At 44.1% G+C, this 22,959-nt stretch overlaps 1 protein-coding gene across 1 annotated transcript in view; it reads left to right on the plus strand.

Moving 5' to 3' along the window:
• Positions 1-22,959, plus strand: part of LOC133111540 (SH3 and multiple ankyrin repeat domains protein 2-like) — a 122,893-nt gene that overhangs the window by 44,606 nt on the left and 55,328 nt on the right. Inside the window, exons 11-15 of the mRNA XM_061221980.1 lie at positions 1,441-1,777; positions 2,296-2,322; positions 5,484-5,608; positions 7,058-7,171; positions 19,038-19,119. Of these exons, the coding sequence (XP_061077964.1) occupies positions 1,441-1,777; positions 2,296-2,322; positions 5,484-5,608; positions 7,058-7,171; positions 19,038-19,119 (685 nt within the window). The remainder of the gene's footprint in view (positions 1-1,440; positions 1,778-2,295; positions 2,323-5,483; positions 5,609-7,057; positions 7,172-19,037; positions 19,120-22,959) is intronic.

The following is a 22,959-nucleotide window of genomic DNA, read 5'->3' on the forward strand; positions in this document are numbered from 1 at the left end:
ACATTAAAATAACCTGCCATGCGATTTTTAAAAGTAATTATATATTTAAATACTATTCCCACATTAATTATGTATAGGCCACTGGGCCTCATTTACATTTACATATAGACTTTGATATTCCAAAACTTAATCAATGGATAGATTTGTTCAACCGCAAAAAAGATGAATTAAGCTTTTGGCAATATCAACGTGAATGAACAGAAACTCATTTTCCCACTGCAATTCATTTTCTATCCCACTGTAATTTGCTCAGGTGTGTTTTTTGGCACAATTTCTTAATTTAATTTAATTTTTAATTTTTATTAACCTTTATTTATACAGGGTAAGTTGACAATACACTGCAATACACTGAATACATTTGGGGTTGAGATAAAAAGATGAACATGAGAATTTCACCTTTTATTTCCTGGTATTTACACCTAGATGTGTTAAACTACTTAGAACATGGCATGTTTGGTATCAGACCACCCAATTTTTAGGTGATCCAAAGTATTGGAACAGAGAGTACTTAAATCAATGAAAGTAAATAACACTTAATATTTGGTAGCATATCCCTTGCTTGCAATAACCAAACTGTTGCATTCCTCTTTTGTGAAGCTTTTCCAGGCTTTTACTGCAGCCCATTTCAGTTGTTTGTTTTAAGGGGGTTTTTCCTTTCAATCTCCTCTTCAGGAGGCGAAATGTATGATCAATTGGGTTAAGATCTTGTGGTTGACTTGGTCTCTGTAAGTCCTTTGTTGTGTTGGCAGTGTGTTTTGGGTTGTTCTATTGCTGCATGATGAAGTTCCTCCCATTTAGTTTGGATAAGTTGGCAGACAGAAGTTTTTATAGATCATCCATCCATCATGAGTTACATCATCAATAAAGATTAGTGAGCTGACTCCAGAAGAAGCAATGCAAGCCCAAGCCATGACACTTCCTCCACCATGCTTCACAGATGAGCTTGTATGCTTTGGATCATGAGCAGATCCCTTCTTATTCCAAATCACTTTGGCAGAGGTTAATCTTGGTCTAATCAGTCCATAAAACGTTTTTCCTGAACTTTTGTGGCTCATCTCTATACTTCTTTGAAAATTGTAATCTTGCCTTCCGATTGTTACTACTGATGACTGGTTTACATCTTATTCAAATGGTTAATTGAGATACCTTCACCCCTGCTGGTTTGGGGGTTTTCCTCACAGCTCTCACAATGTTTCAGTGATCAACTGCTGTTGTTTTCCTTGGTCGACCTTTTTGACCAGTGTTCAGCACAGGTTGTTTGACTTACAGTCGACATTATACATGGCTGTAACAGATCTGTGCTGATACCTTGACGGAGAGCATGTTGCTTTGTGGCTTTTTTCACTTGTGATTAATAGTACAGTAAAAATAAGCTGCTCAGACTCATATTATTGTAAGGTTAACCTGCTCTCTCTCTGTCTCTCTGTCTCTCTCTCTCAGTGCCTTTTCGGGAGGCTCCGGCGTACTCTGCCCGGCGGCGGGCCCCAAACTCACTCACGGCCCCCCGGGTGCTGCTGCGCTCCAATAGTGACAACAGCCTGAACGCCAATAACCTGCCGCTGGATTGGTCCCTGTCAGGTGCCAGCCCCGCCCAGCCCGGTCTCTCCACCCACCTGTCCCAGCAGGTGCAGCACAGCTCCAATGGGACCGTGAAGACCATGGGGAGGGGCTCCCGCAACCCCCGGCCCCCTCGCAGCCGATCGCCCTCCCTGGGCCGTCTGGGGGAGGAGGCCCGGCGAAAACCCCCCCAGCGTCACGTCAGGTCAGTCTCCCTTCAGTCTCCCTACACGTCAGGTCAGTATCCTCCTGCTAAATAGGGCCTTACATCAATGACCCATTACTGGCATCTTCCTGCCAAATACTGTCCCCAGGTCAGTCCCTCTTTATTGCTATCCTCCTGCCAAATAGTTTCCTCAGGTCAATGACCCATTACTGACACCATCCTGCTAAATAGGGCTTCACATCAATGACCCATTACTGGCATCTTCCTGCCAAATAGTGTTCCCAGGTCAGTCACCCTTTACCGGCATCCGCATGCCTAATAGTTTCCTCAGGTCAGTCATCCTTTACCAGCATCCACATGCCAAATAGTTCCCTCAGGTCAATCACCCATTACTGCCGTCCTCCTGCCAAATAGTGTCCCCAGGTCAGTCACCCTTTACTGCCATCCTCCTGCCAAATAGTGTTTTCATATCAATCACCCATTACTGACATCATCCTGCCAAATAGGGCCTCAGGTCAATCAGCCATTACTGCCATCTTCCTGTCAAATAGTATCCCCAGCTCACCTCGCAGCCGATCGCCCTCCCAGCGTCACGTCAGGTCAGTCTCCCTTCAGTCTCCCTACACGTCAGGTCAGTATCCTCCTGCTAAATAGGGCCTTACATCAATGACCCATTACTGCCATCCTCCTGCCAAATAGTGTCCCCAGGTCAGTCATCCTTTACCGTCATCCTCCCGCCAAATAGTGTCCGCGGGTTAATCTCCCATTACTGACATCATCCTGCCGAATAGGGCCACAGGTCAATCACCCATTACTAGCATCCTCCTGCCAAATGGTGTCCTCAGATCAGTCAGCCATTACTGGCATCAAAAGTGTGTGCATGCAAATCTCAGTAACGGTGAAGCTGGGGAGTACGTTATTCAGTGGGCACTGGATTTCACCTGGCCCTGTCGTGCCACACTTAGCCCCTGTGTCCCCTGCGCCCGGCCATGCGGAACAGAGCGAGTGCTGCGCAGGGCTCTGATTGGTGAGCTCTACCATAGGAATGCGGCAGCAAAATGGCACACTTCCCCTTAGTTACTGGAGTGGTTGCTAAGGCTACTGTCACACATATCAGCATCGTCACACAGGGAAAGCGTATCAGCACGGACAGTGCATTAGATGTGTGCAAGGAGAGATGAGCCAAACAGAATGATAAATAAGTTGGAAAAAAAAAGCGTCTTTTGCCTTTTACTCCAGGCTGCTGTTCCCATGCAATGAGGCCAGCTGTAAATGATGCAAATGGACTCCACCCCCCCCCCCCCCCCCAACTCATCTCCCCCCCATCTGCCCTGCACCTCAGTATCAGCGCCGCTAAGAAACAGTGCCCACGTGATGCTGACTCACAGCGTATCTGTGCTCAGTGGGTGTGTGTGTGCATGTGTACATGGTTGTGTGTGTGCAGGTGTGTGTGTGGATGCGTGGGCATGTGAGTGTGTGTGTGTGTGTGCGTGCATGCCTGTGTGGGAATGCACGTGTGTGCGCTTGGACATGTGTGTGTGTGGGGGCATGTGCATGTGTGTGTGTGGGTGTGCGTGTGTGGGCAATCTCAACCTGCTTTGTATTGAATCTGTCCAGCAAATTCTGCAGCTTCATTTATAAAATCATCTTGGAATGAATTCAAAATGTGAGAACAGTATTGTTTCGTAAAATGTTCATACAAGCTATTCATTAAATGTCCATACCAGTAACATTATGTCGTTCAGACAGCAGATTGCGCTCTCTCATTGTACAGGAGCATGTTCCTGGGACATTTTGTGTGATGGCCATACATTTCCTACCAACACGGATTGCACAACACATTTTAGAGCAGGACAATACAGTGACATTGTGATGGCTTTGGCTGAGGTTTTAATTGCATAAAAATGTGGAACTAGCTCATGCCTAGTAATAATCATAAAGATTCAGTTTGACCAGGAGGGCTGCTACTCCAATCTGCTCTGGATGATCATATAGGGATGTTCAATTTACCGCAGTGCAGCGGTGGACCGCAGCCAACTTAATGAGCAAGTGCAACCTCTGTACAGTGACACACCCTTAATTCAAAATCTGGCCCTGGTTTCTTTCATCCCAGGTAATTAACTGAACAAGTAGTGCTACTGATTTACCAGACTGGCTTCCCATCTGACTGAAAAACCAGCAGTTCTCTGCCCTCAAGGCCTGTGATTTGAGGAACAGGGATGTAGACTATGCTTTTTAGATACTGAATTACTGCTAACATAATATGTCCTAGTTATTGTGTCCACCACAGTATCAATACTGTGAACACACCATAGACATTTTACCATAGAAAGCAAGTTATTTGCAGGAAGTATTTTACCATAGAAAGCAAGTTATTTGCAGGAAGTTATTAATCTGGCCATAGAAAGCAAGTTATTTTCTATTACCATAGAAAGTGAGTGATAAAAAGGAAATTATTCATCTGACCATAGAAAGCAAGTTATATGCGGGAAGTTAATATCTGTTACAATAGAAAGCATGTGATAAACAGGAAGCTATTAATCTGACCATAGAAAGCAACTAATTTACAGGAAGTAATTAATCTTACTATAGAAAGCAAGTCATTTCCAGGATGTTATTAATCTAACCATAGAAAGCAAGTTATTTCTGGGATGTTATTAATCTGACCATAGAATGCAGATGATTTACGGGAAGTTATACATCTGACCATAGAAAGAAAGTTATTCATGGGAAATTATTAATCTGGCCATAGAAAAAATAAGTTATTTATGGGAATTTATTTCTGTGACCATAGAAAGTGAGTGATAAACAGGAAGTTATTCATCTGAGCATATAAAGCGAGTGAAGTATGAGAAGTTAATCTGACCATACAAAGCGAGGAATTCACAGGAAGTTATTTGTGTGACCATAATAAGCGATTACACATACATTCAAGTTAAAAGTATTGTACTAGATGAATGTGGTGTTTTCATTCATAATCTGTATAATAGATGTCCACACACAACAAATAGCACATCAGTTTATGCTGGAATTGTGTTACACCATCTTTCCTCCTAGATTGCCACATCAATGCTCATATCTTCCTCTGCTTATGTGTAGCATCCGACCGGCTCATGCATGGCAGCCATTTTGCACCAGAAAACAAGTTGAATGCTGTGACAAACTGCCGTGTTGGGACTGCCCTGTCTTTCACAAATGATGAAGAGCATAAGAGCGAGAGAAAGAGGAAGCACAGAAAAACCAGGCACAACAGAATAATAGGTCAGGGAGGGGTCATGTTGTGGAGGGAGGGGCTTATGCAAATGTATGTCAAATACTTAGTTTAAAAGAATTATTTCAAATTTTAGGACACAGTTGCTAGTAATGTCCACCTGAGGGAGCTCTTAATCAGCGTTCCATCCTTATAATTATATGTTAATACAGGGAAATGTGCTACGAGGGAATACTCTTGACCATGTAGTAATTACAGCACTTTTTATATGTAGCTCATAGGGCCATGATTGAATAATATGCAACATTTGCTAACTGGCTGGCTAACAATCAATTTATTATGCACTTTTTATGGAAGAACATGGACAAGAGCATGTGTATGTGTAGTGATGCTTTTCGAGGCAGTTTTTATCAGTGTTCATTCAGTCTAAGTGCCATCTATCCTTTAATAAACCTGTGCTGTTTGTCAGCAGTGGTGCTGATGGTTCTGTGCTCAGCTCCTAACATGCAGATTAGTTTCATACCCTCTCACCTGCCCTTGCTCCCACAGCCCTGCCCCGGGGCCCAAACGCAAGCTGTACAGCGCTGTGCCTGGGAGGAACTTTGTGGTGGTCCGGTCCTACCAACCGCAAGGGGAGGGAGAGATCACCCTGTACAAGAACGATAGAGTTAAAGGTGGGTCCCCTTAGTGCCACAGTGAAATCCAACTGACCACAGCTCACTACAGCACATGTTACTCTCCACCCCAACTCACTACAGCTCACTATAGCCCCCATCCCAACTCACCACTACTCACTATAGCACATATTACCCCCCACCCCAACTCACTATAGCACATATTACCCCCCATCCCAACTCACCACTACTCACTATAGCACATGTCCTGACCATGCCTGAAGCGCTTCTCCTCTGCTCTTGTCCTGACCATGCCTGACCGGGAAAAACAGTTCACCCTCGAGGTGAACATCTCTGACAAGGGTGTCGGTGCGGTGCGCTCTCAGAGGTCCCTGGACAACAAGGTCCATCCCTGTGCTTTCTTCTCTTGCTGTCTCTCCCCCATGGAGGGAAACTACAGCATTGGCGGTCAAGCTGGCGTTTGAAGAGTGGCGCCACCTGCTGGAAGGAACTGCCATCTCGTTCATTGTCTGGACCAACCGCCACAACCTGGAGTATCTGAGGTTTTCCAAACAGGTCCCACTTTAACCTCACCTACCGACCTGGTTCCAAGAATGTTAAGCCTGACGCCCTTTCCCGACTTCACGCACCTCCCAAAGTGAATGAAGAGCCTGCCACCATCCTGCCTCCCAGTAACCTGGTCATCGCCACGCAGTTGGACATTGTCAGCACAGTGGAGGAAGCCCTGAGGGGCAGTCCTGCCCTGAACGACAAACCTGCTGATCGGCCTGAATCTGTCCAACCATAAGTCCTGGAGTGGGCCCACTCTTCGCGTCTCGCCTGTCATCCTGGGGTTAGCCATATGCTGGCCTTTTAAACAGGAGTTGGAGAAGACCCTACACTTGGTGGAAAACTATAGCTCACGACAGAACATATTACTCTCCACTGCTACTCACCACAGCTTTTTTCTTCTGGAAAGTATTCATTTGGAAGTTCCATCCATCCATTATCTGAACCCGCTTATCCTGAACAGGGTCGCAGGGGGGCTGGAGCCAATCCCAGCATACATTGGGCGAAAGGCAGGAATACAGCCTGGACAGGTCGCCAGTCCATCGCAGGGCACACACACCATTCATTCACACACTCATACCTACGGGCAATTTAGACTCTCCAATCAGCCTAACCTGCATGTCTTTGGACTGTGGGAGGAAACCGGAGTACCCGGAGGAAACCCACGCAGACACGGGGAGAACATGCAAACTCCGCACAGAGAGGCCCCGGCCGACGGGGATTCGAGCCCAGGACCTCCTTGCTGTGAGGCGGCAGTGCTACCCACTGCACCATCCGTGCCGCCCATTTGGAAGTTCATTTGGAAATACTTCAAAAACACAAAAACAGCATTTTCAAATACAACTATTCTGCTAAACAATAAAGACTGCAATTGCAAAATTGTAAGATGTGATATTGATAGGATTCAAGCAAGTGAGTCTCTCCTCCTCTTCCTCTCAGTTTTGAGTATCGGAGAAGGGGGATTCTGGGAAGGCTGCACTCGGGGGCATGTGGGCTGGTTTCCGGCCGACTGCGTGGAAGAGATCCCGGGCAAACCCAACGAGGACAGGCCACGTAAGTCACGTGCCACTGTTATGCACTGGCAGCACGTGTGGGCCACATGCATAACACACGCCATTTTCACCTGTGTTATGAGCAACTGCTTAAAATGTAAATATTTTACAAAAATCTTCCTATTTTTTAATGACTAAATTGTGTCCGTTGTTGGATGTTACTAGTAAGTTGGTATGCATATATGCCCAGTACATTTTTCTGTGACATTGACAGCTAATGTCTGGAACACTGAGTATGTTCTCAGACTGTCTGGAACATCAAGTTTGTTCCCAGACTGGGGAATGTTCTCCACCAAATACGACCTCCTGTAGTGTATTGGAAGGTTCTGGAAACACTGGATATCAGGTGGCTGTCATATTGGATCCTCCACAGGATTTGGTTGACAGACAGGGCTCAACATGCACCTCTTCAAGATAACAGGAAGTTAAGGGGTAGTACAGTTTCCAAAACAGTCCCAGTGCAAGTGAAATATGCAGATTGCTTGCAAATTTCACAATAAATTGAATGTCAATACACACAGTATGACAGAACAAAACACATGAAATGAACACATCAATTTTTAAATTATTGTTTAAAACAATTGCAGCTAACCATGAGAACATCCATTATTCTTCATTTAAAATCATTTAATGAAATAAAATAATCAAGTTTGAGCTTACCCGGCAGCTCATTCCAGGACCAAGGACCACTGTAGGACAAGCATGCTCTTCCAATCTCTGCATGTATTTATGTGTACCAGTCATAGAGGTTTATCTTTGATTATTATGATTTTTTGCTGAGAACAATTTTTAAAAAGCTATATTGATAAATGAACAGAATATTTCTTTAACACTGAAAGCACAGTAAGTAATGGGCTATCAAAGATATTTGCCTGGAGTGTTACAGCCATGTATGATGTGTGCAGTCCTCCTTTGTACAATTCAGCTGTAGTAGCTGCAGTAGTTGTACTAGCTGTGGCTTGCTGGACTAGTATTGTCTGAACAAGCTGCACCACGTGTGGCCACTCACTGCATAATCGCTGCAGAGGTGACATTTTGGCTCTTAGATTTAACCAGTGAACCGCCCTTGGGGGAAGTGGTGGCAGCTGTAAGAGGACATTCCTCTTTACCACAAGATCCTTCCTGTGTTTGGCCTGTGGAGTTTGCAGGCACAGCTAATCAGCACACTCAGTGAGGGGATAGGGACTGGAACTGGGATGTGCAGTATTTCAAATGCTGCTACATGTGCGTGGATGGAGAGCAATGTTTGTATTTCATAGTATTATGTATTTCCTCCTCCTTTTTATACATCTGTACCACCAATGAAGCAGCTTATGCCTTATACCATTTTGATTTCAGTTGATAGATACACATCTTTGGTAGGTATTTTGTAATAAATAAAGAAATTAATTCAAATGCATTTTTTGATATCCCTTATTACGCCGTTTGTTCACAACTGCGTCTAATTCAGCAAGGAAGCCTGTTGCCATGGCGATGTTGTAGTTGGGCATGCGTGTGCTGTACACACGGTGCCCGTGTGAGCGGATGTGGTGGTGGAAAGGACCCATGCGTGTGATTGGCCAGGTCTAGGATGTCATGTGACACAGTGTCAGTTCAGACCTGGGTGGGGGGGCATGCTTGAGCCTCTTCCTGACTGCCTGTAATATGCACTGTGCATTGTTACCAAGTCGCTATTAGCTCGAGCTGTCTCTGTTTTCTTTTGAAAAGGAACATCACAGCATCATTACTGCAGGCTCCCAGGCCCTTCCAGAGAGATTGGTTGCCAGATTTTGAAACTGTAATGTTTTCAAATGTTTTTAAATATACAGATTTTATTTTCTTATACCTTTGACCCAATATATTGTGATTCTGGATTGGTAATACATTCTGTTGGTATACTTTCTAAAATCAGTAGTAATTGATATATTTTTCAATATATCATAGTTATCAGATTAAGTGTCTATGTCACGTCTCAGCTGTCCCTTGAATAAAAATGCAAGGTAGTTTAATTTTATGAGACTGGTGCATGTTTAATAAATAGTTATTTTCCCTACACAAATTACAAATTCAATGTTTTAAAGGCATGATGAAATTAAAATGTACTTTTTCCTCAATTTAGCCAATTCTTCATAATCATACAAGTATGTCTACAAGTATATGTTATTTGTAATAAGTAAATGTTAATACTGTGTATTACACGGCAACTTTTTTTTTTCCATCCATTTCCTGGAAAAACAAGATTTTACATCATGTGCCAGTGGGAAATTGTGTCACTCAAATATCTTTCAATTTTCTGTTCCCCTCCCATTAATATTCTTTACACACAGTGGTGTGCATCCTTATTAACTGTCCCCCTCCCATTTTACGTCAATAAAATCATCTCCGTCCCCACCCTTCAGAAATTCCCCCAAACGATCTGATTCACTTGTGCTTTGCTGAAGCTATTGCTGCTCTAACCTCCATTCCAGCTGGTCTTTAAGTAACAACTGAATGATGTTCGAGTGTTATTTATTTATCAGTGGTATCAGTGAGGCCAGCCTTCCATTACCACAAAACAAAATCCAGAATGCCAATATTATATGGTATCTTAGTAGATGATAATGTATTTTTTTGTGCCATCTGGATCCCTTAAGTAGCAGTGTACATTGTAGCTTGCAGACAGTGTGGGCTGTGTTTGTATGGTACACAGTGTGTGTGGGGTGTGTGTGTATGATGCTCAGTGTGTGGGGTGTGTGTATGCGTGTACGGTACACAGTGCGTGGGGTTTGTGTGTGTATGGTACACAGTGTGTGTGGGGTGTGTGTGTGTGTGTGTGTGTATGGTAAACAGTGTGTATGGGGTCTGTGTTTGGTACACAGTGTGGGGTGTGTGTGTACGGTACACAGTGTGTTGGTGTGTGTGCATTGCACAGTGTGTGGGATGTATGGTGCAGTGTGTGTGGTGTGTGTACAATGCACACTGTCTGGGGTGTGTGCTGTTCACAGTGTGTGGCGTGTGTGTGTATGGTGCTCACTGTGTGGGGTTGTGTGTGCTGTTCACAGTGTGTGGCTTGTGTATTGGTGCACAGTGTGTGTATGTGTGTGTGTGTGTGTGTATGTGTGTGTGTGCTGTTCACAGTGTGTGGCATGTGTGTATGGTGCACAGTGTGTGTGTGTGTGTGTTTGTGTGTGTGTGTGCTGTTCACAGTGTGTGGCATGTGTGTATGGTGCACAGTGTGTGTGTGTGTGTGTGTGTGTGTTTGTGTGTGTGCTGTTCAGTGTGTGGCATGTGTATATGGTGCACAGTGTGTGTGTGTGTGTGTGTGTGTGTGTGTGTGCTGTTCACAGTGTGTGGCGTGTGTGTATGGTGCACACTGTGTGGGGTTGTGTGTGCTGTTCACCGTGTGTGGCGTGTGTATGGTACACAGTGTGTGTCTGTGTGTGTGTGTGCTGTTCACAGTGTGTGGTTTGTGTGTATGGTGCACACTGTGTGGGTGTTGCGCTCCCAGCCTTATTGTTGCACGAGCAGTGCATTGGGGTCTTGCTCTTGCCTTCCTCTTTTTTGGGGGGGTGTTTTCTTGATTGATTATAGAATTGACAGCACCTGCAGAACACCCTTTATAAGGTGCCCGTGATGGCTGGGAGTCAGCTCTTCACTCTGCAATCTGAGGAGTCTCCTGTTCCCTGTCCCATTGGGGTTTATTGGTTTATGAATTGAGCCCTTTTCTTTTCTTTCTCTTGCTAATAAACTCAGTTTAATTGCAATACTCAGTTTCTGCGTGCTTTATATTGCGAGTCGTCGTGTGTGAGCTGCGTGTGGTGTATGTGTATGGTGCACAGTGTGTGTGTGTGTGTGTGTATGTATGGTGCACAGTGTGTGTGTGTGTATGGTGCACAGTATATGGGGTGTATGTGCATGGTGCACTGTGTGTGTGTGTGTGTGTGTGTGTATGGTGCACAGTGTTCGGTGTGTATGGTACGCAGTGTGGGGTGTGTGTGTATGGTGCACAGTGTGTGGGGTGTGTGTATGGTGTACACTGTGTGGGGTGTGTGTACGTTACACTGTGTGTGGGGTGTGTGTATGGTACACTGTATGTGGGGTGTGTGTGTGTGTATGGTACACTGTATGTGGGGTGTGTGTGTGTATGGTACACAGTGTGTGGGGTGTGCATACGGTACACTGTATGTGGGGTGTGTGCGTATGGTACACTGTGTGTGGGGTGTGTGTGTACGGTACACAGTGTGTGGGGTGTGTGTGTATGGTACACAGTGTGTGGGGTGTGTGTGTGTACGGTACACTGTGTGGGGTGTGTGTGTGCGTACGGTACACTGTGTGTGGGGTGTGTGCGTACGGTACACTGTGTGTGGGGTGTGTGTGTGTATGGTATACTGTGTGTGGGGTGTGTGTATGGTGTACACTGCGGGGTGTGCGCGTACGGTACACTGTGTGTGGGGTGTGTGTGTGTGTATTGTACACTGTGTGTGGGGTGTGTGTATGGTGTACACTGTGTGGGGTGTGTGTACGGTGTACACTGTGTGGGGTGTGTGCGTGCGGTACACAGTGTGTGGGGTGTGTGCGTACGGTACACAGTGTGTGGGGTGTGTGCGTACGGGACTCAGTGTGTGGGGTGTGTGCATACGGTACACAGTGCATGGGGTGTGTGTGTGTGCGGTACACTGTGTGTGGGGTGTGTGTGTGCGTACGGTACACTGTGTGTGGGGTGTGTGTGTATGGTACACTGTGTGTGGGGTGTGTGTGTGCGTACGGTACACAGTGTGTGGGGTGTGTGTGTACGTATGGTACACAGTGTGTGGGGTGTGTGTGTACGGTACACTGTGTGGGGTTTGTGTGTATGGTACACTGTGTGTGGGGTGTGTGTGTGCGTACAGTACACTGTGTGTGGGGTGTATGTGTACAGTACACTGTGTGGGGTGTGTGTGTATGGTACACTGTGTGGGGTGTGTGTGTGCGTACGGTACACAGTGTGTGGGGTGTGTGTGTGCGTACGGTACACAGTGTGTGGGGTGTGTGCGTACGGTACACAGTGTGTGGGGTGTGTGTGTGCGTATGGTACACAGTGTGTGGGGTGTGTGTGTGCGTACGGTACACTGTGTGTGGGGTGTGTGTGTGCGTATGGTACACAGTGTGTGGGGTGTATGTGTACAGTACACTGTGTGGGGTGTGTGTGTACAGTACACTGTGTGGGGTGTGTGTGTGCGTACGGTACACAGTGTGTGGGGTGTGTGTGCGTACAGTACACTGTGTGTGGGGTGTATGTGTACAGTACACTGTGTGGGGTGTGTGTGTACAGTACACTGTGTGGGGTGTGTGTGTGCGTACGGTACACAGTGTGTGGGGTGTGTGTGCGTACAGTACACAGTGTGTGGGGTGTGTGTGTGCGTACGGTACACAGTGTGTGGGGTGTGTGCGTACGGTACACAGTGTGTGGGGTGTGTGTGCGTACGGTACACAGTGTGTGGGGTGTGTGTGCGTACGGTACACAGTGTGTGGGGTGTGTGTGTGCGTATGGTACACAGTGTGTGGGGTGTGTGTGTGCGTACGGTACACTGTGTGTGGGGTGTGTGTGTGCGTATGGTACACAGTGTGTGGGGTGTGTGTGTGCGTATGGTACACAGTCTGTGGGGTGTGTGTGTGCGTACGGTACACTGTGTGTGGGGTGTACTTGTGGAAAGCTGTGTGGAATCTGGGCTTCGCTCTGACACTGAGTGCCTGTGTAGGAGGGGAGGAGATGTGTTGTCTTCCTGCTGTGCGGCTCTCTCTCTCACTCTCTCTCTCACACACGCATACATGCACACACACACACACACATTTGCACACACGTGCACGCACATGCATACACATACATGCACACACATACAGACACACGTCCACACACAAGCATACATGCATACATGTGCATACACTTGTGAACATGCACATTCAAGTATGTGTACATGCACACACATGCATACACATACGCACAGACACACACATGCATAGGTGCATGCACCTGCACGCACATGCATATGCATACATGCACAAACTTGCACACACATGCATACATGCACACATGTGCATACACATGTACACATGCATATTCAAGTATGCGTACGTGCACACACACCCACGCATACATATATACACACAGACACACACATGCATACATGCACACACACAAACATATACATGCATACACGCGAACACACACTTTCACCCACACCCATAAAAACATGCACACACACTTTTACAAACATGCACAAACAACATATGTGCACACATATATGCATGCATGCACACACAACTATGCACACACACAGATACAAACATTGTAATAGTTAAACTAGTTCAATAGAGTTAAAAAAGCTAAATGACAAACAAATAGAACATGACTGATAGAACATGCATGATAAATCACACAGTTTGGTTTCATTTACATAACTATTTAGATGTGGTGAGCATTGGTTGAGCGGTCTGTCCGCGGTGTTTTAATTTATAGTGGATCAGCACAGTATTCGTTCAGTGTGTGTACTGTGTAAAGTGCTGGCTGCTGTAAAGTAGCGCACCCTCCATATTTTACGTAAGAACACAAGGGCTCGTGATGACGAGCGCAGGGCCATTCAGCCCATCGCTGTTCTATTTACAGAGTGCTACAGAGTCCTTCTGGAGCCCAGAGCCCAGAGCCACACACACCACACGCTCTAAGAGAGATCTTCAGATCATACCCTTTCATTTCATACCACATTTAAGTCCTGTGTCCACTACCAGAACCACACACCACACACATTGCACACATGACGGATAGTCAGTAACATACTGCGTTATCTTCATATGCTATCCTCTTATTTCATACCACATCCCAGCGTTATATCCACTACCTGCCAGCCTTTTCCCCTCAGTACATCTGCCAGCTGGCCTGGTCCAGTTACCCAGATATCTAGTAATTGTTTGAGCATGAGACCTTATGTTCATACAGGTTTAAAACGCCACTGCTTGTGCTAACTCAGGCAGGCTGAAAAAACGGAAATGGAGAAAACGTGCCACACATTCGGCAATGCAGATATGTTCCGTCCTGACGAGGTTGTGCGTTTCACACACTCGCGTTCATGGTTAGGGTAAGGGTTAGTCGTCATCGTAAATCTCAGCCTTGATTATTGTCAAATTATCAAAAATATTTTCCTGCCCCCAAAACCAGTGCAGAGTGTAAATGTGGAGGGATGGGGTGGGTATGGAGCAGAGGTGACAGGGCCCCCCAATTGGGTGTTCATAGTGTGCAGAAGTGCCCCCCCCCCCCCCCCCCCCCATCTCTCTGGTCCCCTTCAGCACAACACTACCCGATGTTCTTGATTGATGCATTTCCATGGAAACGTCCTCGACACCGGTTGCTATGGAGTGGGCCTTGGCATGCTGGTTTGTTCTCTCCTCTCTCTCCGCTCCCTCTGCTTGTTGTACTTTCTCCCTCTCTCTTGGCACTAAGTGTGGAGCTGGGTTTTTTCCGGTCCGCGCGTCCGCTGTTTGAGCGCTTCGCCCCGCGGAACATGGCGGCTCACCCCTGGCTCCCAGGACACCCCGAACTCTGCGGGCGCCCCTGAGCGGGGGGCTGCAGTGCCGGGAGCGTAGGGGGGCAGGGGGGGAGATTACTCAGCCCCCACTGGGAGGCACGCTAGCAGGACGGAATGGAAGGGACTCCCAGAACCAGGAAGAAAGTTCACTTTAGAGGTACCGTGAGTTTGGGGACTGGGTAACAGGGGGAGGGTGGGGGTGGTGCCAGTGATGTGATTGACAGGGGCTGTGATTTAAATGCTAGAGTCGGCAGGCTGCCTGGGTTTCTGCAGAATGTAGCCTTTCTGATAGCGTTAGGCTACTCGCTGTAGCTTGCTGTACTAGCTGCACTAGTTGTACTAGCTGTAGCTTGCTGTACTAGTATTGTCTGAACAAGCTGTACCTAGCTATACTTACCTTACCTAGCTCTGCTACCTCTACTTGCTGTATTGGCTGTAGCTAGCTCTACTAGCTGTAGCTAACTGGATTGGTGTTCACCAGGCATTGGCCTGATGTTGCTGCACAGCGAGCTCTGTATCTTCCCTCTTCTCATTTTGACAGTGGCTGCATTACTGTATTCATGAGTAAAATGTCTGAATGTGGGGATAAGATGGTGTAATGACAGAAGTAAAATCTGTTATTTTACATTACATTATAGGCACTTGGTAGATGCTCTTACACAGAGCGACATACAACAGTGCATACCCATACCTTCTGAAAAAAAACTGCTCAAGCAAGTTTTTGAAACAACTGGTAGCTGGTTGACCAGTTAGACCAGCTCCATCCTCATATGGTTTCACCAGCTCAAGCTATATTTTGAAACAGCTCGTACCTGGTATTTCAAGCTGGTCATAGCTGCATTTTACACCAGGGATAACCAGGGAGCTGAAAGACCCCAGACGGAAGTACAGTTTCAATACTAAGAAACCAGAAAGATAATGACTTGGGCCTTGTAGATTAATCTGACAATGGATTATATCTATAAGCCCAAACACAACACTAAAGACTAATATAAACGTATGTGGGAACAACAATAACCAGCTTACATCGCCAAACAAAAGTAGAAATATAACCATCCGAGTGAACAAGACAAGTAATAATGAGACACATAATTGTGAGAACTAAGAAATAACAGCTAACGGTCAATTAAAGATTTCAGGGAGGTACAGAGGGGTGGGGAGAGGTGCAGCTTGAAGAGGTACACGTCTTCAATTCTTTACCATTTTAAGATACAGTAGTATTCCTTGGCAACAAGTCCACAGTAAGTATGTCTGCTTTTAGAATTTATCTGTGGAAATTCCCGAGCTAGCTAGATCTGATGTGTTAGTGTCCGCTGCTAGCTGTCAGCGCTGTGTGCACTGGGGTGTGTTGTGTCCAGATAGCTGTGTGCACTGGAGTGTGTTGTGTCCAGATAGCTGTGTGCATTGGAGTGTATTGTGTCCAGATAGCTGTGTGCACTGGAGTGTGTTGTGTCCATAGAGCTGTGTGCACTGGAGTTTGTTGTGTCCCTAGAACTGTGTGCACTGGAGTGTGTTGTGTCCAGATAGCTGTGTGCACTGGAGTATGTTGTGCCCCGAGATCTGTACTGGGGTGTGTTGTGTCCAGATAGCTGTTTGCACTGGAGTGTGTTGTGTCCAGATAGCTGTGTGCACTGGATTGTGTTGTGTCCATTGAGAAAAGCTGTTTGCACTGGAGTGTGTTGTGCCCATAGAGGAGAGCACCGAAACACTGCACGCTAACGGTCTATAGGTGGTGCTTACAGTCTATGGGTGGTGCTTACAGTATTTTTAGTATGTTACATAACTGAAAGAAAGCCACTCTGGATATGTTTTTTAAGTGTCTGTCAAAAGGTCTTGGTCAATATTAACATCAAGGTATTTTACTACAATATTTTATTTAACAAAACAACCATCAAAATGTAGTGTAAAGGTACACATTTTCTTCCTTAATCCAGTGAGCAGAAGTTCTGCAGACAGAAACGCCTTGTTAATGAGAGACATTAGAGGAGAATGGCCAGACTGGTCAAAGGTGACAGGAAGGTGACAGTAACGCAAATGACCGCCCATTACAACAGTGGCATGCAGAAGAGCATCTCTGAACACATAACACATCTTAACTCTAAATGGATAGGCTACAGCAGTAGAAGTCTAATAAATAGCTAATTAAGTGCTTGGTGAGTGTATATCTGTGTGTCATCTCCATAGTAATGAAACTCTACGTTGTGTGCCCAAATAATATTGCCAAGGGGTAGCATATATAAAGAGAAGATTAATGGTCCTAGCACTGAGCCTTGTGGAATACCATATTTCATCACAGAGTAGCTGGACTCTTCTTCCTTTAGATTAATGGACTGTTTCATATCATATAGTCCTGGAGGCTGTCCAATATAATCTCATGGTTTATTGTATGAAAAGCTGCATTCAGGTCAAGAAGTACAAGAACTGACAGAGTTACAGTGAGCTGACAGTAATAGGTCATTAGTAACTTTAACTAGTGATGTTTCAGCTCTGTGGCCTGGTCTAAATCCTGATTGGAATATTTGAAGCATATGATTTAATCTAAGGTAAGGACTGAGTTGCTTTTCCATCGTTTTCTCCAGTAATTTTGATAGAAATGGAATATTAGAGATAGGTCAATAGTTTTCCAGCTTGCCGGGTTCGAGATTTGGTTTCTAATAACTGCCATTTTAGAGACTCTGGTACATATCCTGTTTCTAAGGATGTGTTAATGATTTTACGCATGATTTTAAGAGTTTAGAAAAGTTATTTAACCAAGATTGAAAAAAGTAATTGCTACTATAATCTGAAGGATTGCAGATTCTGATGATTGATTCTTAGTTAACTTATCTACAGTGCTAAAGATACATTTTGGGGTTATATTTATTTTGGTCAATTAGTTTAGAGAAGAAGGCAGGTCAAGCAGATGGAGTGCTTGTTCTGAAGAAGGCTATCTTTCCATGCAAGCCAAAATACTTCTAGCTCAGTTGACCGCTGTCTTCTTTAAACTGCTTCAGGGCACAGGTGGTATCATTATACCAGGGAGTATACTGTTTCCTATTCATTTTTTTTTTTACAGGTACACAATGTTTACAACATTGACACCATATGATGGTACTAGATGATCTAAAGTATGTTTATGGTAGTTAATGGGCCCACAAACATTCTTTACAAAACCAACAGTCATATCAACATGTATGTTGAAATCACCAACAATCACAACTTTATCTGCACAAATGACAAGGAATGACAACAATTCTGCAAATTCTTTCAAAAAATCAGAATAAGAAAAAAGAAAAAGACTGCATCTTACCACTTATTTTAGCTGGGTCATTCTGTACAAAGTTCATTGTAAGAATTTTTCGATTTAGATTAAATCTAGAACACAATAAAATGTGCAAAAAGTGAAGGGGTCTGAATACTTGCATCTTGCTCAAGGACACTGCATCCTACCTGGGCATTGAACCAGCAGGCTGAGTTATAAGCAGTATCCGAAACCATTGTGCTTCTCAACATTATACCTCTCGCTCTCTCTCTCTCTCTCTCTCTCTCTCTCTCTCTCTCTCTTTCTCTCTCTCTCTCTCTCTCTCTCTCTCTCTCTCTCTCTCTCTCTCTCTCTCTCTCTCTCTCTCTCTCTCTCTCTCTCTCTCTCTCTCTCTCTCTCTCTATCTATACTTTGGAGACTGATGGTGTTTCTGAGTGTGTAGTGTTTTACATTTTCCCAGAGACTGTTCCTGTGGTTTAGCTGCTCTTGAATATGTTCATCTTTGTGTGTGGGAGTCAAGTGCCTTAGTGTCCCTTATAGGTGTCTCCACTCTGCTGTGCTGTACATTCCTTTCTACTGTAGTTTCATGTCTCCCATCTGGTGAGCTTTGAGGTATTCCCATGAAGGCCGGAATGCAAGTATTTGATAAACAATCATCAGTATATAGTGGGGTGAAGCCTACTGATGGTACTGACTTCCCAGCAGTCGACTGAAGGACAGAATGTATGAAAAGCCATTAGCAGTGATAGCTCTCACACTTTCAGTCAAGTGCTTTGTTTTCCCACATAACCCTGCTGCCTGTGTTTTAATAGAAGAAACCGTTATACTACACGGCTGTCTATGTTTAATATGGGAAACCATTACAGAGCATTATGCAGCAGCAGGCTTGGGGTTTCTGTACTTGTGTGTACAACAGGCCACAACTGGCTGTTGTGGACACATCCACCCCCACCCCACCGTCATTTGGGCTGAGGTCCCTGGAACTCTGTGTTTGGTCCCAGGAACGAAGATAGGGCTTAATGTGTGTCAATGGCAGGGAACAAAGAACAGGTGTTTGAAGATGTTTTGCTTCTATCAGTGATTGAACGTGACCCTTTTTCGTCCTGCAGAAACCAGAGCGGACAGATCGGACAGGAGGAAACTCTTCCGAAACTACACCGTGGGGTCCTATGACAGCTTTGATGCTTCCAGGTAAGGGCAGTCTACTTGTAGATGTGGCATATGGGATCTCTGTTCTGTACTGAGAATGACGCAACATCAATCCATTTCAATGTCATTGGCATTGTGTCATGTAGAAACACGTGGGAACTTCTATTCAGACGCTGATAACCACAACTGTCCATGAAGTTGCAGTAAACATGACCAGGATGATATTTTGAAGGCATAGCAGAGCTGTCGTATTTGCTGCCTGTTAGGCTAGAGCCGTGTAGGTTGTGAATTTCATATGAAGCACTTATAGCATCTGCTATTCCTAGGTGGTCTCCTATTAAAGTACTAACCAAGCCTAGACCCTACTTAGCTGCCCAGATTAGATGAGACGGAGTGTATTCAAGGTTGTATAGCCCTAACCAACCTGGATAATCAACACTGTAACAAACTGGAAAGACCATATTGCAATGCTAATTACCTATCATCTATTTTGATTATATATTGAGCTCCATACATTTGGGACAAAGATATACTGTAGTTTTTGGCTCTGTTCTCCACAGTTTTAGATTTGTAGCAAAAAAATGGTTACAGATTCTCTGTTTTTATTAAAGGGTTTGTAAATATTCCGGTCATTCTGGTTTCACTGTTCCTGTTGCCTTTCATGTTTTATCAATGAAAGTAGTGTTCTCTTTGTTGCATATCCTTTGCAGGCAGACTGCTTGAAGTCTGTGACCAATTGACATTACCACAGGTGCTGAGTATCTCCTCTGCCTATAATCTGTTTATACATATGTAATGTGTACAACATGCAGTTCAGTCTTATATAATTAAATGCATATACTGTACAGTGTAAGCAGAATAATAATATCTGTTGAAATTTCAGTGTTCTAACCAGGTATATTTCTGCTGCTTCTAGTTCCATATTTTTAGATTCTTGCTGAGGTCAGCGTTTACTTTCAGTGTACCTCCTGCGCTAAAATATAAACATGCTTTTTTGTTGCCATTTTTCTTCTCTGAGATAGCAAGTCCTAACCAATTATGTCTGTCCAATTAAAAGCTTTGAAGATCTGAACTAATGTAAAAGACTAGCTAGCTAGCATTTTAAAAAGATGGTGCTTGTCTGAAAGTATGAATGCTCATTATTACTCTGGTTCATAATGAACATATTTTAGTGCTTGGTTAGGTGCGAGGTACTGCTAATTTAGCTGTTTTATGCTCTCTATGTGTAACAGACCCTTCCAGGAGCATATTGTCAGCAGGGCATCCATTGTCCTTGAAAAGTTTGTGAATTTGAGGGGAAAAAAGAAGGTTTTGATAGTTCTTGAAAATGGACAGTGCTTGAATCCCCAGTTGAATGTGTTGTGCAAAAGTGGCAATTGAAGTTATTTTCATGGGGTTCAGTTGTATAGCTTGTTGTGGATACAAGAGAGTGCTCAAGGACTCAAATCCATGCTAGGTCCTGTATGAAAAAGTAGCAGCAGGAATGTCTTATTTCTTTGGGCCATTATTACATAACATGATATATGCTGTTTTGTGTTGCACCATTCTCTGCAAACTCTAGACTGTTGTGTGTGAAAATCCCAAGAGGTCAACAGTTTCTGAGTTATTCAAACCACCCTGTCTGGAAATCATTCCATGGTCAAAGTCACTTAGATCACATTTATTCCCCCATTTGATCTGAAAAACAGCTGAACCTCTTGACCATGTCTGCATGCTTTTATGCGTTTAGTTGCTGCCACATGATTGGCTGATTAAATATTTGCATTAACAAGCTGGTATACAGGCCTACCTAATAAAGTGCTCAGTGAGTGTATTTTCTAACAATCTGAATTAGTGTGAAACATCTATAAAACAGCTGCATAAGCAAGGTGGTCTGTGAAATAGAAATAAACTTTTCTGTATTACCACATTGCTTATGATGGTAAGTCATCAACACACAAGCTGATATGATCACATAAATGCACCAGTAGACTAGCTAGTAACTACTTGCGTTGCTATTTGACTATTTGTTACTTCCCTCTAAAACGCCATTGATGCTGGTAGTGTATAATTGGTATACTACTTTAAACTGACCATTGGTCTCAACCCATTTTCATTGGCTAATTTGAATAATCAATTGGCAGATTAACACATATTATTTTTCATATTAGAAAAATTGTAATCACAGTCTACACTTAACTACACCTGCTCATGCTTACGGTATTCCTTGAGGAATTGGATTGAAAACTTTTTTATCTCATCTGACTGTATATTATATTTTTTATAGACAGTCGATACAGATATTAATGTTATGCAGGCATGGGGAAAATATTGTTTCAAAGATGGGGAAGAAATTGATTGTGATGTTTCCTGAAAGCTTATCCCTCATTAAATAGTCCAAATCAGCAAGGCCTTGGGACATCCCCTGACCTACCCGATATGACTCGCACCCCTGTACGCTGAACAGTGAATACACACTGAACACGGCAAAACCGCCAGGCACAGGACCCGCCTCCCTCAATCGGCCGCTTGTGGGTGTACAGTGCGTTTTTTGACTGTCGGTGGTGTTTGTTAAATTTCAACCGGGTTCAATGTTATGTTTCCATTGTCCAGTTTTATTAAAACTTAAAAGTAAAATGCATATATTACTATATGTATGTATTCTGTGAGACTGGAAAGGGGTACTTTATTCATTAACTTTATTAATTTTTATATCAACTAGGTTACATTCTCACTATAGGGACTATAGGGACTATAGGGATCATTATAGGGACATCACGGAGTATTGTTTTTATTATTGTTTGCATGGATTCATTTAAGAAGCCCGTTGTGACTGGTGCAGTGTAGCAACATGTGACCAAAACCTATTGGCCAGAACAGGTCAGCCAGCCAGCTTTAGTGCTGGTATCCTTACGTTTAACATGGGACTTGTGGTTTACAGCATAGCAAAGATGCTGTTTGTATTGATCCAAACAAGCTTAGCCTGCTATAGTACTGGTTTTCCCTTCAATTAAATGTGAAGGTAGATACATTGGGCCTCATTTATCAAATGTGAGCTGAAGGAAATTGACCGTAAATCCTTCGGAAATGCATTTGCACAAATAATGTGGGATTTATCAAAGTTATCAGATGTCAGTTCTTTGTAGGAGCCGAATTAACTTCACGAGAGGTCTCAGCTGTTCGCATTGTGTGCGGAAATGAAAGCGCACGGATGTAAAGCGTGCTTTGTGCATTTATTATTCCATTAATTATTAGTTTATTTTGATTTAGAATGGCAAACTTATTTTTATATGCCAATTGAATCTTGAATTATTCATATCATATAAAAAACGCAACAGGATTCAATATTAAAATTAGTGATGTTTCATTCCAGTAATCCTGATTAATTAACGCTCAAGTGGAGTGCTCTTTCCATACTTTGGAAAGAGTGCATCTTCAAAGGCTGAGACGATTTCTTTGGTGACGCTCACAAAAGAAACAACGAACAATAACGGCTGATTGCCATGGTGGTGTCACCAAAGGCTTGGTGATAAACTTTTACCAGCTTTTTCACTGAAAAATAACGGAGGCGGTGCCACCACCTGTTGAAGCCACATTCAGTCTGTCTTCACCATTACAATCTGCTCAATTAAGCAAATGTTTGATTATCTGTTTGTTGCATCATTTAATTAGATTAACAAGCTTTGGGGGGTTGGGGGGGCCATCAACCTGTTCACCCCAAGTAAGGTGTAACTGTTTGGAGTCTGACTTGCTTCAGTTCCTGACTAATAAAGCTTGTTGAGCTTGAATTCTATTTGTGGTCAGTTTCATGATGCACCACGCCACGCTGCAATATGTAATGAGCCGTAATTACTACTTGGTGAAATCAAAATGTATAAGAATTCACAAGGTGACCCCAAACTT

Source organism: Conger conger, chromosome 15 (assembly GCF_963514075.1).
Source record: "Conger conger chromosome 15, fConCon1.1, whole genome shotgun sequence".
NCBI classification, from domain to species: Eukaryota; Metazoa; Chordata; class Actinopteri; order Anguilliformes; family Congridae; genus Conger; species Conger conger.